At 33.7% G+C, this 17,569-nt stretch overlaps 1 protein-coding gene across 3 annotated transcripts in view; it reads right to left on the reverse strand.

Moving 5' to 3' along the window:
• Window positions 1-1,908: 1,908 nt before the first annotated feature.
• Window positions 1,909-17,569, reverse strand: part of LOC138696440 (thioredoxin-related transmembrane protein 1) — a 30,449-nt gene continuing 14,788 nt past the window's right edge. For 2 of the 3 annotated variants that reach the window (XM_069821414.1, XM_069821415.1), the window contains 4 exons: window positions 14,515-14,689; window positions 13,788-13,889; window positions 6,592-6,732; window positions 1,909-3,290 (listed from right to left, as the gene is read on the reverse strand). In XM_069821414.1, the coding sequence (XP_069677515.1) occupies window positions 3,135-3,290; window positions 6,592-6,732; window positions 13,788-13,889; window positions 14,515-14,689 (574 nt within the window). In that variant the 3' untranslated portion in view covers window positions 1,909-3,134. The remainder of the gene's footprint in view (window positions 3,291-6,591; window positions 6,733-13,787; window positions 13,890-14,514; window positions 14,690-17,569) is intronic. The other variant, XM_069821413.1, reaches the window with a different exon arrangement.

The following is a 17,569-nucleotide window of genomic DNA, read 5'->3' on the forward strand; positions in this document are numbered from 1 at the left end:
GCTACATGCCCTGCCCATCTAAAACGTCTGGATTTAATGTTCCTAATTATGTCAGATGAAGAATACAATGCGTGCAGTTCTGTGGTGTGTAACTTTCTCCATTCTCCTGTAACTTCATCCCGCTTAGCCCCAAATATTTTCCTAAGCACCTTATTCTCAAACACCCTTAACCTATGTTCCTCTCTCAGAGTGAGAGTCCAAGTTTCACAACCATACAGAAGAACCAATAATATAACTGTTTTATAAATTCTAACTTTCAGATTTTTGGACAGCAGACTAAATGATAAGAGCTTCTCAACTGAATAATAACACGCATTTCTCATATTTATTCTGCGTTTAATTTCCTCCCGAGTGTCATTTATATTTGTTACTGTTGCTCCAAGATATTTGAATTTTTCCACCTCTTCGAAGGATAAATCTCCAATTTTTATATTTCCATTTCGTACAATATTCTGGTCACGAGACATAATCATATACTTTGTCAAAAAAAAAAAAAATATATATATATATATATATATATATGAAGGGTATTGGGGAAAAACGATGAATGTCTTAAGGATTAGATAATGATCTAATTTAGTCTATAACTGCAAGATGTATTGCTGTTTCTATAGAAAATAAAGGAAAGGATTACTGTATTAGTGGTAGTAATTCTCTTTTTTTTATCAGTTTTCATAAGGACAACACTAAATTTCGTAGTGAACCACTGAATTAGATAATGACATCAGAATTGTGACATTCGTTTAAACACGCACGCGCGCGCACGCACGCACGCACGCACGCACGCACGCACACACACACACAAAAACATTGCTAAATAAATGTTCATAGCTTAAAGAAGTGACGTGTAGAAAACATTAACTTCACATACAACTCGCTATATAAAGGAATAATAATTATATTGTCGCAATGTATTATGTTACATTGTAATCGAGACATAAAATACATGTGCAATATGGCATATGAATAAAATTGGTGAATTTAATTTAGAGTAGCTTGCCTCACCTGATAAATATCTCAAACTGTGCCAACCTAAGAGTTACAAGATGACTGTCATGATATCTGTAACATGTGTGTATTCGAGTAAATGTTGCCAGTAGTGAACATAACAGCTAGAAAGTCACTAAATTTAAGAAGGTGAACAAGCAATGGAGAAAAAATGCTGAAGTTGCAATCTAATACATTGTATTGACTATAGACAGTAGTATAATATGCTCGCTATTTGTTGGATTTATAGTTACTGTGAGTGCACAGAGCATAACAGAGAAAGTGCAGTGATGCAGTAACTTATACTAGGTATGTGTGCAGTATGTTGTAGTGAGAGTGCAGTAAGCTAAAAAGCCAATTCAATGGGTTATGGTGGCTGCGTAATGAGTTAAGATTTACAGTCAAAGTGAATTACAGTCTTATAGTGAACGAGCAGTGCACAGTTCTGTAAGTGGAATGAGCTACAGAGACAGTTCAGTTAAGGTTTAGTGGCCAAGTAGAGTGCAATTAGTGAGTAGTGATTAGTGGATGTAGAGGGGATGTTAAAAATGTTAGTAATGAAGAGTGTATGTAGTAATATAACATCTTTTATAGACTTTTGATTGTTCTTTCTCTTATTTGCTGTCTTTGACTTGGTTCATTTATATTCCTATTCTGTATTTCCTTAGTTTTTCTTCCTTTATGTATCATTATATTTCCTATAACTATTGCTTGGTGAAAACACATTTGTAGTTAATATTCATTCATTCATTCATTCATTCATTCATCCCAGAATAGGTCTATATGCTCTTCGTAAATACAAAAGGTTTAAGGTACAACACACAAATCCTGAAATTTTTAAGACAAAATATGCATTACAGTTAAAATCCTTTTTAAATTTAAAAAATTGTTTTATTTAGAAAAAAAAAATAGATGTACAACTTTGCAGTAACAAGGTATTTTATTTTTAATTGTTTTATGTAAAAAGAACATAAACTTTCAGAACACTTACACTCACAACAGAATAGAGTAAGTCTTTTTCTTTTTTTTGTTATGCTGACTCCACACTTTGAATTACAACATGGGAATAAACAGCACCAAACACAACCAAACAACACTCAAAATGTTCACCTGTTCCACGTTACAGATTCAGCAGATTCTTCAAATACAGCCCTTGAAAATACCACGAACAATGAAGGTGTCAGAGGTACAGAATCACTGAAAGACTTAAATGAAGTACTTTAAACACAAATTTTTATAAATAATCGTTCTGTCGATCAGAAAATAATAAGTGCTAAGAGAAAGGTTTAATAAATCTTCAATGCCACAAGAAATAAAGAGCCTTTCTCAGCATCGCAAATATTTATGAATTTTCAAAGGACTGATGTTAAGAGTTAAGAGACTTAACATTCCTACACATTTTTTTTTGTCATAGCTTATTCATAATGAAGTTAATATACCACAATGCTGAAACTGTGTCATAATTATGTATTACAATATTCGTTACAAATTTCATTTTAGCAAGAGCACTGGTTACTGTTATCTCCTCCTGACCCTTACAACTTGGAATGTTTTCAGGATCAAAGTTTTATCACAGTTTTCATGTGAGGACTTAAGCTGGACTGTGCATAGGGAATATAACAGGCACTCAATCATATTGTTGTTATAGTAGTAATAATAGTAGAATTAATATGTTCTGTTTTCACCATATACTTATTTATATAATCCTATATATAAAAATTAATTCACCCCTATTAGTCGATTCTTAAGAGAAACATTAGCTATTGTACAATTTACCGATTGATCGGGGTGGATGAGGTTGTCAGACTGACTCATTAGACAGGATTCATCACCAAGACAGCTCCTTATCCTGTGACAAAAAGAAAACGAGATCAAAATGCTTAGTACCTGCAACCTGCATCACTGGTCCTCCAGGCGAGTATTTCTGTCCTCAAACGTTCAGGCAATGTGGCTCACATTGCTACAATAAATACTATTGAGTGATGACTGGTGCAGCTAATGAAGCGGGCAGCCATCCCCGATGTTGTATACACCCTGAGCTCTACTATTTGGTAACATCTCCCAGTCCCTACCCCTCGACTGCACACCCCATTAGCACTAACTACTGGCTTGGTTCCTTGCTCAATGCATAAGTACCGGGCCTCTTATTAATCTGCTTTTCTGGGTTTACGTTTCCTGACATTGGGACTTTCTTCTTCTCCTTTCACCTCTGTTTCAGAACCACTCTGAGTGGCAGCCGAACCTTCATCATCTACAAGATCATCCTTGATGACATCGTCATCATCATCATCGTCGTCCTCCTCCTGTAAAGAAATAATTCATTTAGGCATTTACAATAGTAATGTAAACAAATGTAAAATATTGAATTACGGTATTGTTGCAAAACATTATAACAAAAGAAATATTGCACAAAAACTGAGTGGTTTAATGAGTGCTAACCAGCAAACAAAATGGGAAAAATTAACTTTTGTACAACTGTCATAGTGTTTTTCTTTTATATATAAATTTCAATATTCAAAAGTACTAAGAGCTAAGTCTGGAGTTCCTCAAAGTTCTAACCTTGAGTCTTAGTTTTCCTTCCCCTGTTAATGAAATTTCTTCAAATGTTCTTTTATTTACATATGATTTAAAAATATTTAAAGCAATTCACAGTTCGATAATTGTATTGAAATTCAAATGGATTTAATAAAAATTAAATATATGGAGAGAACTTAATAAATTTCCGTTTAATATAAATAAGTGTAATGCAATTAAATTCTCCAGAAGCTCACGAGAATTTTCGTATCAGTATTGTATCAATAATATTAAGCTAAATCATATTTCAAAAATTGAAGATTTGGGTGTATTCTTCATCAAGGACACGAATTCCTCCAAAGCGTACTACTAATATTGTTTGTAATGCATATAAAATGCTAGGTTTCATCATTCGCAACTCAAAATACTTCAATATATCTACCTTATAACACTATTATACATTAGTTACGTCAAAATTAGAATGCTGCTTGATGATTTGGAATCCACTGACAAACCTGTCAATTTGCTTCAATAAATTCAAAATAAATTCCTAAAATATCTGTATTTTAAAAGTTTCAATTATTATCTACAATTTGAAACATATACTTTTATGATGCAATTTTTTTATGTTTCTACCATATCACACAGAAGAGATTGCAGTGATTTACTATTTTCATATAAATTAATAAATAATAAAATACATGAGATTAGTACATGAGTCCACATGGACTAATGGTTAGCACGTCTGGCCACAAAATCAGGTGGCCCATGTTCGATTCCTGGTTGGGGCAAGTTACCTGGTTGAGGTTTTTTTGCGGTTTTCCCTCAACCCAATATGAGCAAATGCTGGGTAACTTTCGGTGCTGGACCCTGGACTCATTTCACCGGCATTATCACGTTCATCCCGTTCAGACGCTAAATAACCTAAGATGTTGATAAAGGTCGTAAAATAACCTACTAAAATAAAAAAAAATACACATGACGAAATATCTTATTATGCTTCTTATAAATCTCGTTAATATTCTTTTTTATTCCAAAAGTAAATATAAATTCATATTATTACTGATCTATTTATCAGTGGCGAAGCTCTTAAGAGGCTTTTAAGGCTTATCCTACCCCAAAAAAAAAGTTATTATACCTAGCAACAGTATAAGTTCGTAATAACGATGCATCATAACACTTGGTTTCACTTCGATCTTTCCATATATTAAATTAACTGTTGGCAGTCATTCCAGTGCAAGGCTTGTCGAAAAAGCCTCACTCATAGGCACTCACAAGCTTGTGGGAAAGTTGGGTATCGATTTGCTACGACGCAGTAGTATGAAAAGGGGCCAGGAGAGACTGTAATATGTATGTCACACTATATTGGCATTGTTAAGTGTTATAGGTTATAACAAAAGTGCATATGTGTGTGTGAAGTAGCTCATACTGAGAGAATATTGAGGTAATTATTTATTGAATTAAAAGAGAAACCATTTTCAAGTTAGACGTATGAAACAAAATAGGAGATCGACACCACATTAGTTTATAACTAAAGTTCATACGTGTGTTACATACTAATTTTGTGTAAAATGGCTCATACTGAGAGAACACTGAAGTCATTATTTGTTGAATTAAAAGAGAAACAGTTTTCAAGTTGGACGTATGAAACAAAATGTGCTTACAAAGATAGAAGATACACCACATTAAAATAGCGAATAGAGGAAGACAGAATAAAATATTTAAATTTTCATGGTATAAGAAATATCTTTGGCTAACAGGGTGCTCTGAGACAAATAAGCTATATTATTATATCTGAATTCTGTTTGGGGGTGAAAATGGTCATCATCTTCTTGTATCACAAAAAATTTTGACAGTAACGCCGAGAAACATCAGAGTTCAAGAAGGCATCTTCAGAATGAAGAGAGTTTTCTCTTGTTTAAGTCGTGGAAGAATTCTGCAGTGCTTGGGAAAAGTGGCATAAGTCAGTTTCCACAAACATTTTTTAATAATTGACAACTTAGTTTTTTTCCTTCTCCTGTAAAATTAACATTTTTGACTTGTGCCACTTTTCCAGAGCACTACAGAATTGAACATGCGATTTTCTGAAGGACCCAAGCTTGAAGCCATCAAACACAATGAAATTATGAAACAAAATAGATTTGTAATTGAGAGACTTATTGAAGTTGTTTGCTTCTTAACCAAGCAAGAGCTTGCTTTTAGAAGGCACTTTGAAGATGAAAGTTCCAACAACAAAGGGAATTATCTTGAATTACTGGAACTTCTCCAGATAAGAATAATTTGTACGTGATCATTTGCAGTGCTCTTCTGTCTTTAAGGTACGTTAAGTACAATTCAAAATGAGCTAACTGAATCAGTAACTGACGTAATTAACGAACATATTAAAAAAGAGCTATATTCCTACAAGTTTGTCAGTGTGCTAGCAGACAAAACCCCCAATGTTTCCTGAAGAACTTAAATGAGCATTATTCTTAGGTTCTGTATAGAAAATGATCCTAAAGAAATATCTGTTGGTTTTTATGACGTTTCAAATGACAAAACTGTTTCAGGGCTATCTGAAGTGTATGTAATGAACACTTATGTATACCGCTCAGTGGTACATCACAGTTTGTCTACCGAATGTTTCTAAGTAACTTCAAAACAGGACTGTGGGGAATCCTCCTCCACCACGGCAATGCAACAGCCCACATGACCAACATCACCATCCAGTTCTGGAATCCAAAGAGGTGAAACTCATGTCTCATCCACTCTTCAGTCCTGACCTGGCTCCATGTGACTATTTGGGAGTGCATAGTGTGTTAATGAATACTTTGAGACAATGCAACAATCAGAATTTTACTTTGTGATAGATATGACATCTCAAAACTTATGTGACTCTCATATAAGAATCATAAGGAGAGTGAAATACAAGGAAGAATGAAATATACATTTTTAATAAATATTTACACATAAAATTACTCATTTGAAATTAGAACATATTGGACGTTTCTATTTGTTATTATAAATCAACACCACCAGCAGCAACAACAACCGCCATCACCACCTCCACCTCCTTCAGTATATTAAAATATAAACATGAGATTTGCTCACCAATTCGTCACCACTAGCATGCTTGCTTCCATCTTCATACCCATCCTTTTCTCCTTTATTCTTCTCGAATTTTTGTTCTGTTGGAGTTTGAACTATTACAGGCTTTGGTGGATAAATCAGATCTATTACACATACCAAAACCTAGAACAAAAATACGCTAATATGAAACTACACAATGCCCAATGTAAATACATATTTATATATGCAATAACAATCGACATCTGATTTTGTACGATTGTATGTTATTATGTACAGCTTTAGACAAAAAATTGACAATGGTAGCTCTGTTCCGAAGAATTAGATTCTATTAAAATTACTTTTAGGCACAGTAACCCATCTGTATAGATGTATTTATATAAAAAAAATTCTCAATTACGGTTTCTGATGTTTAACTATAAGTTCCTGAACTACAATAGTACAAATACAGTCTATCTAATAATTAGATAGAGAATAGACTAGATGGACTGCAAGGAATGAAGGAATGAAATAAGGGGAAATGAGAACAGAAACATTAAAAAGCTACGCGAACATGTGTCCTTGTAACGGAAATTGGGGTTGACTGCGTGGAATTAATGTGGAAAATTTCAAAATTTATGTGGGAAGTAAATGTAGGTCCATGGCCATCTCTTTTAGGGCTCTCGTCCCTACATTTGTGTTAAGTGTCTACCTGCTAAGGTTTATCTTGTCTCAGTAGCAATAAAACCAAATCCCTTCAAATGAGGGTGGAGATTATAAGAGGGTTGTAATTTTCAGTATTCCTTTCAAAACCTTCTTATTGTAAAGGCTACCAGAACTCAGTTTCTTGAAAGACAAGCTCAGTGACGGAACTACACAGTACAAGGAGAGATAAATAACGTTGGAAAAAATAACACCCAAAAATTGGAATAGTGCGTGTGAACATGTTCGGTATATTGAAGATTTTTATTGGAAGAAAGATGGTATCGTGGATGAGCTCTTGGACAGTTTTGAAATAAATTTAGAAGAATCAGATACAGGTACAGATACAGATGAGTGTGAGGAGACTGACAACATCTCTATTTTCATGGAAGCAGGCCCTTCTGCCACTGGATGGATGGACGGCATCGCTCCACTCCCCTCATCGCCATAACAACACAGACGAGTAATATATTGGAGTGTAGGCTTTCACGGCCGGCGTCAATAGTAGAAAAGTTTTCTGGGCTATGAGGCCGTGGTCTGTTGGTTGTGAGACCAAACGTTTCATTCACTGCAGCAGTGAACGAAACGTTTGGTCTCACAACCAACAGACCACGGCCTCATAGCCCGGAAAACTTTTCTACTACTAACACAGACGAGGTAAGACATATCTCCTTTCTCTCTTTTTTCACAATGAGACAAGATTCATCACAGACTTTAGGAAAACCACGGAAAACAACAGGCACACATATACAGAATGGAGTGAGACAGATTGAGTGAAAAACCACAAAACACCTGGATGGATCTTACACTTCTTTCTCTCATAAAGCTGCTTTGTGAAATGACCCTTCCACATAGACGTATTTACATAAGAAAAATTAACTGGTTTTCAAATTCGATAGCTTTGAGTTTGTGAGCACTGGATTCATACTCCGTCATGCAGCTGCATAGTTGATAAATTTTGTTGTTGCTACTTCAAATGACTCTTAAAAACAAGAGTTAATATTTCATATCGATAGTCCAGGAGGAGTACAATCAGTTTAGAATTGCGACGTTCTGTGTTCAAATCCCCAAGTCCTTTCTTTCTTTTTCTTCTTCAAGTCGGTTGTGTTATAATATACTTAAAATTAATAACAACTTTAAGAGGCACATATGCATTACAAATGCTGTTCTTCTGCTTGTAATTAAATATAAACTAGTTATAATAAGGAAGTTATTTTACATAATAGTAGTAAAGCAATAATTAAATAAGGGAATATGTGTGATTGGCCATAAGAAACAGATTTCTCCTAAAATAAAAAAAAAATGCCGTCCCACTGCTTCTACAACAGCCTGCATCTTCCATGGCACAGATAGTACCAAGTGCCTAGAATACAGACGACGTGAAGCTCCACAATACTAGGCATTCTCGATACTTTTCCAGGGGATAACCTGTTGTTGTTGTTATCTAATGCCGGGCTTTGGCAACGAAGCCATTAGCGTTCTTGCTCTCCAATATTTCTCTGTGGTGGATCCATCAGGTAGAACTTCACAGGTTATGAGATGATCTTCAGTAATTTCTTCTTCTTTGTTGCATAGAGGGCAATTTGGATTTGTGTAAATTCCTATTTTATTCAAGTGTTTGGCCAAATAATCGTGTTCTGTAAGCAGTCTGAATTTTGCTACTGCAGATTTACGTGGGGTTTCTGGAATAATTTCTGGTTTTTTTATTAAAATGCTCCATTTTTTATCTTTGGCTTTGGTACATAGTGCTTGGTTTTGCTTGATTTTATATTTATTTTTAATTAGTCTTTGGATAGATGTAAAAGGTAGGCTGGTATTTGTATTCTGAATTAAATTGGATCCTTTTTTGGCAAGAAAGTCAGCAGTTTCATTTCCAGCAATTCCACAATGTGCAGGTATCCATTGCAATTGAATTCTTTTCTGTAGTTTTTGAAGTTGTTGGATCATTTTGTGACATTCTTTAATTTGGATTGACATCATTTTATTTGAATTTATTGCATATAATGCTGCTTTAGAATCAGAGAGAATGACAGCATTTTGAAATTTATCTATTCTGTATAGTAGGTGTAGGAGTGAAATATGAATAGCCATTATTTCCGCATCAAAATTTGTTGTATGATGTCCTGCTGGTGGGTATCTATTGTTCACAGCTTCTAATGCCAGCACTTTTAGTACAGGTTTGGAAGTTTCAGATTTTTTAACTGGTTCTTCTAAATCTAGTTGAATGTTAATTGGTTCGAAGGTTAGAGGGTTTTCTCTGCTTAAAATGTTTTCTTTAGATTTAGGGAGATTCAATTCTGTTTTTATTTCCGTGACTTTGGACAGGAAACTTGTTTGTGTTTTCAGCTTGATTGGTTGTAACAGTCTTTTTTCCCATTTTGTTGTTGTTAACCGTAGCATTTTTTCATGGTGTGTTAGTGCCTGCTCCTCTAGAGTGAGATATATTGGAGGGTTCCGGGTTAGGGCTTGCATTGCCGTGATTGGGGTTGATTTTGCTGCACCAGTTGTTAGTCGCAGGGCCTGATTTTGGCATACTTCTAGTCGATTCAGGTTGAAATTATTTGCTGTAATTAATACCTCTGCACTGTAGAGAAGTATTGGTTTGATGAATGTTTTGTACGTGATGTTCAAAGTCTGCCAATTACTACCCCACTTGGCTCCAGCTAATCTCTTTAAAATTGGAAGTCTTTTTGTTGATTTGTTTACTACTGCTTCAATATGATTTTTCCAAGATAATTTTGAATAAAAAATTGTCCCTAAATATTTCGTTTCATATGTTTGTCTCAGGTTTGTTTTCTTGAACTATAGATTTAGTTTTGGGATTTTTTTCTTCAAGCTAAATATTTGAAACGTTGTTTTATCAGTATTTATGGCCATCAAATTGTTGTCAGTCCACTTTTCTAATAGAATCAGAGCTTTTTCCATTGAAGTTTTGGATTTGACTATTTGTGGGGAAGATGTCCACATGACCATGTCGTCTGCAAAAAGAGCTGTCTTTATTTCTGGACTTGAAACAGCTGGGGGGAGATCGTTGATGTAGATGTTAAACAAGGTTGTACTCAGAACTGCACCTTGTGGGAGGCACATTTTTATTTGTCGGAATTCGGAAGTACTGTCATTGTATTTTGTAGCACAGAAACGCTGGGAAAGGAAGTGAGTGATCCAGTTTAGCATGTTGTTTTGAATGCCTATTTTTGTGAGTTTTTCAAGTAGTTTATATCTCCAAACCTTTGTAGTTGGCTGATGAGATTCCTGCGCAATTTTCCTCATGATTTTCTACATCTAAACAGTCGATGGACATCCACCCTCACATAATCATGGACACTTCTATAGCAATGTTGCCACGTATTATTTGTTTGAAATTTCTTTATCACTGTTAAGTGAGCACACTGTCATTCATATTCTCATTTGAGGATCTTGCTGTCCTCTATTGAATATTGTATATTCCATAACTGTGTAGTTATCACGTAAATACTATTAATGGAGAAAAATTCGTTCTGGCACTGAGAATCGAACCCAAGACCCTCCAACTTGGCGCACTGAGTCATTTGTTGACATCAGTTAGTAACTGCGGCAGGGGCAGTGTGAACTAAGAGGTAGAGCATGTATATTCCACATCAAAACATTATTAGCATGAGTGAAAAATCAGCACACAGCCCACATGATGTCCTGCTGCCAGTACCAATATAATAAGTTATTTTATTATACAGAGTCGTGTATATGGGACAAAATTTGGGCTTGAACTATCTTGAGAAAATCCATGGCATCACCATCCGTTAGCCTCAATGTGCCCCTCTGACTCTGCACCACAACTTCCATTGTAAGAGGCGTCTATGGAGGACAGGAAGTGGAATCTTCATCCATTACTCTTCACGAGACAATACCCATAGAAATGTATGGGCTGACATCTGGTTATTTCACAGGTATACCCCGAAATGAAATAGCCTTGATACCCGTGGTTGCCTCCATTTGTTGAAGAAATCTCTGTATATATCTAGAAGTATGCGATGAAGCCTTGATGATGGGTTTCATTTAGGTAATGTCCTCAGCCTTTAAGTACCTTCTGGAGATGTAAGTTGTTATGCAGAGTGCAATTCACAGTTCTCTGGGTTACATTTAGCCATGTGGCCATCACACATTGTGTAGGTGGGTTTTTCCTGCAGGGGCATTCTACGTAACTTCTGCACACAGCTGGAGTGACTACAGTCCATGGTCGCTTTCTAGGCCTTATGATGGGTGAACTGATATCTGGAACCTAATGATTTCTGTATAGTTTAATTATGTTAATAGTAGTTGATTCTATGGTGCATCTATTTTTTTTAATTTATTGAGTATGCCCCAACGAGTATAACTCATATGTAGAGGCTATACAAGAACACATACATATGTTATACAATGTAATTGAAAAAGTCATGAATCTACGGTCTGTGAAAAACAAGAACACAAGAATTTATTAAGAAAGAAAGCAAAATAAGAACAAATAGTAAGATAACATACAGTTTTGGACAGAAAGAAGAAAAAGTTTGAAACCATGAAATAAATAAATCAACTGAGAATTAAAATAAATAATCTCCCCAAAAACGTATTTTTAAACAATTCTTAGAACACTGGCAATTTGGTAAAATTCTGTATTCTAAAGGAAGTTGATTAAAAGTTGTTGTTAAAAAATGGTTAAGTCCTTTCGTTTCATAAGTTACTGAGCTATGCTGTTTATGAATTTGTGAGACAGAAAAGTGGCACAACGTATCCTTTGCAAAATCGATTTACTTTTGAAGCCATCATACACACACCACATGGATAGCAAAGTAATACTGGCTTGCTGTAGCTACAAGTTAACTTTGAAATCTGCAACTTTCGATCGATACAATGAAAAGATGTAGGGGGTTGAAAGCTGGTCACATGTACGCGACTCAGCCTTCTGTAATGTCAATTGTTGTTTAATCAACTGTCCGAAGACAGGTCTCAACCTAATAAGGCATCACTCATGAGGCAACTAAGCAAGGAGATAAAAGGATAGGTTAGCCAGTTCCTTTCCCTCTCCACTGCATACATCACTGACTAGTTACATAATACACTAATCACACTTCAGATGTATACAAATAACTGTTCTTCCTCTGATACATATTGTTAAGTGAGATGTATACCTGATAATAGATGTACTGTACGTATCAGCCAGAACCTCTATCAAAGGTACCTTCTGTATTATGTCAATTTATTTAATTTTATAATATGTAGGTCTATTATAGATTTTCAGTATGGATTTCTCTTAGGTTGATCTCTGTTTTCCCGTTATATAAAAGTCTCACTACACTTCATTAATACATATCTCACATTTTTACACTTCGTAAATTTGAAGCCCAAGCTCTTTATTAGTCTCCAAAACGTGTCTTTATATCTGAAAACGCTATCTTTTCTTTAACTGCACTAAGAAGTTTATGTAGAGTAGAAATTCCTTTTCTACTTCATAATACTCAAAGAAAGTTTGGCACACAACATTTTGATCAAATTCGAGTTCCGAATTCTTCTTCGACATGGGTGACTTTTAACTGAAGTTCAATTTCAATTCCGTCCTTTACGGCTTTCTCACACTGCCTGGCAATATTACGCCCAGTCTTTTAGCTTCTACCAACCTATAGTTTTAGTTATTCTTCCCTAAGTTTTCTGTAAGGAGATGATGGACCTTTCTTGTTTTTTCTTTATAAAATATTATAACATTGTATATAATTTTTCTAATATGAGAATGGTTCACTTCACGCGATTTCTTTAAAGGTATTTCCTCTCTCTAAACAATAATTACATGCTGAAATAACTATATACAGAAGAGCATCGATTATCCGAATACCGATCAACCGAAACATCGGTTAACCAAAAGCGTTCCAGTCGGCAAATTTCTGTGATATTGTGTTTTTTATCTTGAGATTTCCAATCTAAAATATTAAGATTTCTGTAAGGTGAGTCAGAAAAGCTACTGTGCATAACCACTCAGTGTTTTGCAAAAATTGAGGCAACTCTTTCCTGACGTTAAAAATGGGTTCTATGTTTTTCTGACACTAAAACAATGTATTTAAGAATAGAGGAAAATGTCAGTATACATAGCATCCAAGTCTTCTAAGAACTGTACAAGTTTCTAGTGATTTGTGTTCAGGGACCAGTTTATTACTGAACATGGGCCACCAATTGGACCACAATGGCATAGGACATAAAAATAACTTAATGACAAAATACAGTTATCAAACGATGATTAACAAATACTTCTTCATATAAATAAAAACGAAATATGCAAATAAGAAAAAAAGAAAAGACAAATTAAAATTAAAGCAAATAAATTCACATGAGGAAATTGATACTCTGGTCTTTTGCATGAGAAGCACGATTTACCGCAAGGCTATAATTCACCCAAAGGGAACTTAGAAAAATTCACGTTCCAAGAGTTTGATAATTTTTTTGCCTAAAGCTGAACCTATCTTAACCAAAACATAAAATTCTTCCTCAGAGCCACTATTATGCTGAGTACCTCAGCACTGTACTATCATACTCACAAGACCCAGCAAAGCACCAATGATGATTGTGGCAACTGCAAATATTAGATATGAGCCCCATGTTGGCATTCCATATTCTTCCATCAGCTTATTATGAACAGCCTGCAACAAAAACAAGCATTGCCTCATCAAATTCACACAATACATACGAAATTAAGACCTCAAACTCATATTATTATGCTACATACTTAACTTTATATATTTGAAAGTTAACATAACAAACATATGAAATTCATAAAAATTAAATTTGTTGTATTCAAACACATAGATACACAATATGTTGTTATTGTTGTTGTTTAGTCAAGTGTCCAAAAACAGGTCTGAAATGTTCATTACAAATACAAAGTTCATATTTAGTTAAACAATTGTATAGAATAAATACTTCAAGTTTTCAGAGAATATTCATTTTGAAAGATAATGTAACAAAGGACAGACAAAACACCAACATTTTCAAAAGAACTCCTTTCATTCAGAAGTTCTGAACTGTTTTTCAAGATGCAGAATAAGGAAGCAAAAATTTATTAATCTCCATAAAAATGTAAGCATCAGATGGAATTAATTCTCGTGCACCATGGTGACTGGGCACCTCAGATTTGTCTATTACTGCATGTATTTTTTTTATTTTATTTTATACATCTGACCGCAACAGAGTTCGCCTTAGGCAAAGAATATTAAAACAATAATTTTATACAATGGTTTTTGATTAGATTAAAAAGAAAGAGCATACCCTTAAAACTTGAGACAGCTTGAAGAAATAGGAAACAACTGACATCTGTAATGATGCCGGAGATTTCCAGCTTGGAATTGCATCAATAGTTTTCCATTTCTTATCTTCAACAAAGGAGATAAATGCATCTTTGTCTCTTGCACCACGATACTGGCGAAATTCCCCATCCATAACACTAAAACGCAAACATTTACAATTACAAAACAATAACGAACAATATTCTATAAGGTTGAAATAAAATCATAAGAACAGTATAGTTAAGAGAAGTAGCAATTTAATGTTATAAATCTTATCTAATCAGCTAACAGGATTGCATGAGGAAGTGTATTTACTTACATCTCAAGTAAATTAAAACTTAATGCAAGTAGAACATATTTTATAATTCTAAATGATATTGGACTTATTTGTAAGTTGTTTGGTTGAAGATGATGTAATTAATTTTGCACAAATTCATATTAAATATTTATTCGTATGCTGAAATCATTTATATTATTTCCATAATACAGAGTTTTCAAACTCAAGCATACTGAACACATACCGGCCATTTCCTGCCTGTTAGCAATCTTGTCCACTATAATGCGGCCTGCTTCAACAATGAAATATACATACTGAAACTGTTCTTCAATCTTACGATTAAACTACAGGATTGGGGGTGTAATTAAATGCTACCACAGTGTTTAATCTCACTTTAAATTGCAACAAATTTTCGAAATGAAGTCTATCTGCTTGTAGATGAGTTTCAATAAATTGCTGAACATAACTCCAGTTCTTGTGTAATGTTATAAAAAATACTTCTGAACTCCAATAATGATTGTTTTTGGAATTTAATATTCCAATAAATGTAGCCACACTTCATCAATAAAAATTATGAGTTCTGGGTTCACAATCCCATCATGTACAGACTGCAGAAACCTATTACAAAACTGAATTTTAACACTGTCAGTCTTTGAACTGCTAAACTTTTATATGGTTTCAATTTCAGTAATTCCGTTGCTATATGTGAGGATTCACATGAAACTGTACACTATGCTACTATATGATTAAAAGATTTTCTTAGAGTTCATTCTAACACTGTTCCAATTTGGTTCAATTTCTCTTCTCCTGCTTCTTTTTTGTTTAACACCGAACTCACAACAAAATCTTTTTATAAGTGCCTTGTTTGGGACTTTTATTATTCCAGACAATTTTCTCACAAATTTAAACTGATAATGTCGATTTCATCTATACATATCAAAAGTATTCACTACTAACAAAATAATGTGCACTGTTCCATGCATGCTGTACTACTTCTTTTACAGCCAACCTCGACTGTGATAGCACAGCTGATCAGCAAAGTACTGAGAATCATGCAATATAAGCTGAAAGTATGGATTCCCATGATAATCTCAAAATTGATTTTTGTACCACAATACTTTTTCTATTTAGCCTACTCTGTATGGTTAGGAAACAGGGAGAGAAATGTGAGGGAGAAAGAAAGAAACTGAAGAGAGGAAAAGTTCTAGGTCAATTTTTAACCAATAGTCAATTTATTGTTTCTTACGTTTTCAAAAGGTTTGAAAATAAATTGCCTTATGTTTTTGACTATATACACTAAAATTTCATGTTTAAATAAATAAATAAATAAATAAATAATAAATAATAAATAAACAAATAAATAAACAAATAAACAAATAAATAAATAAATAAATAAATAACTAAATAAATAAATAACTAAATAAATAAATAAGTAAATAAGTAAGTAAATAAGTAAGTAAATAAGTAAATAAATAAATAAATAAGTAAGTAAATAAATAAATAAATAAATAATTAAGTAAATAAATAAATAAATAAGTAAATAAATAAATAAGTAAATAAATAGTTAAGTAAATAAGTAACTAAGTAAGTAAATAAATAAATAAATAAATAAATAAATAAATAAATAAATAAATAAATAAATAAATCATGTGCTGATACGAACAGAAACTATAAAATAATTTGAGAAAGGAGACAAAAAAATTTTTCGATTTTCAATTTCAATAACATTCACTGAAAAGAATCCTTCATTGTAGGAAAGCGATGACAGCTGCAAGGAAGATTTGGAAAAAGTAGAGATACTGAAAGTAGTTAATGATACTGCAGAACATAAGTTAAATTGATGCAAGCATACAATCAAATACTGACTAAAAACAGAATAAAATCGAATATTGACTAAAAACAAAGAGGAAAAGCAGTTAATTCTTCAGATAGTTTCTAAATACAGAAGTCAATATCTAGATGTAAAGAAATCTACTTTATCAAAGACCTAAAATTAAACAAAATTAACTGGCTCTACTTCCATATCCCTATAATAAATAAATAGTCACTCAAAAAAAACCTAACTGCTTTTAATTTCTACTGCTTTTTCACTGTCATTCTACGAGGTAATCGAATTTGGGTTTAATTAATTTAAAAAATATATATTTTATTAACCAAAAACATGTCACTTACAAATTTGAAACTTACTTTATTTCTCCATATAATCACCTCTGTTATTTTAACATTTGTCATATCCGTCCACGAGCTTTAAAGTTCCTGTGTTATAGTCATCTGCCACCAGTCCTTTAAGCCAGTTGTCCATTGCATTCTTCAACTCGTCATCACTTCCAAAACATTTCCCGCCCAGAAACTCTTTGAGCTTTGTGAAAAATGAAAATCACTAGAAGCAAGGTCCGGACTATTGGGTGGGTGATCAAAAAGTTTCCATCGAAATTGTTACAACAAATCTCTGGTTGCAGCAGCAGTGTGAAGGCGGGCATTGTTGTGAAGAAGCATAATACTGCTGGAAAGCATTCCACGCCTACAATTTTGGACTGCTCGCCGTAGTAGATTGCTCAGACTCTCTGACATCATTATGCCAATATGTCGATCTTCATTTGTGCAATTTTTTGAGAACATCTCTATATTGGTTATTAAAAACTTCAAGACTTACTACAAAGAAATTACAGTTTTGATTCTCTGATGTGTGATTTTCTGAGTAAAGCTGTGTATTGGATATTAAAAACTACACAACTTAAGAAGGTTTTATGACATTATTACC

The sequence above is a fragment of the Periplaneta americana genome, chromosome 3, assembly GCF_040183065.1.
Source record: "Periplaneta americana isolate PAMFEO1 chromosome 3, P.americana_PAMFEO1_priV1, whole genome shotgun sequence".
Taxonomy (NCBI): Eukaryota; Metazoa; Arthropoda; class Insecta; order Blattodea; family Blattidae; genus Periplaneta; species Periplaneta americana.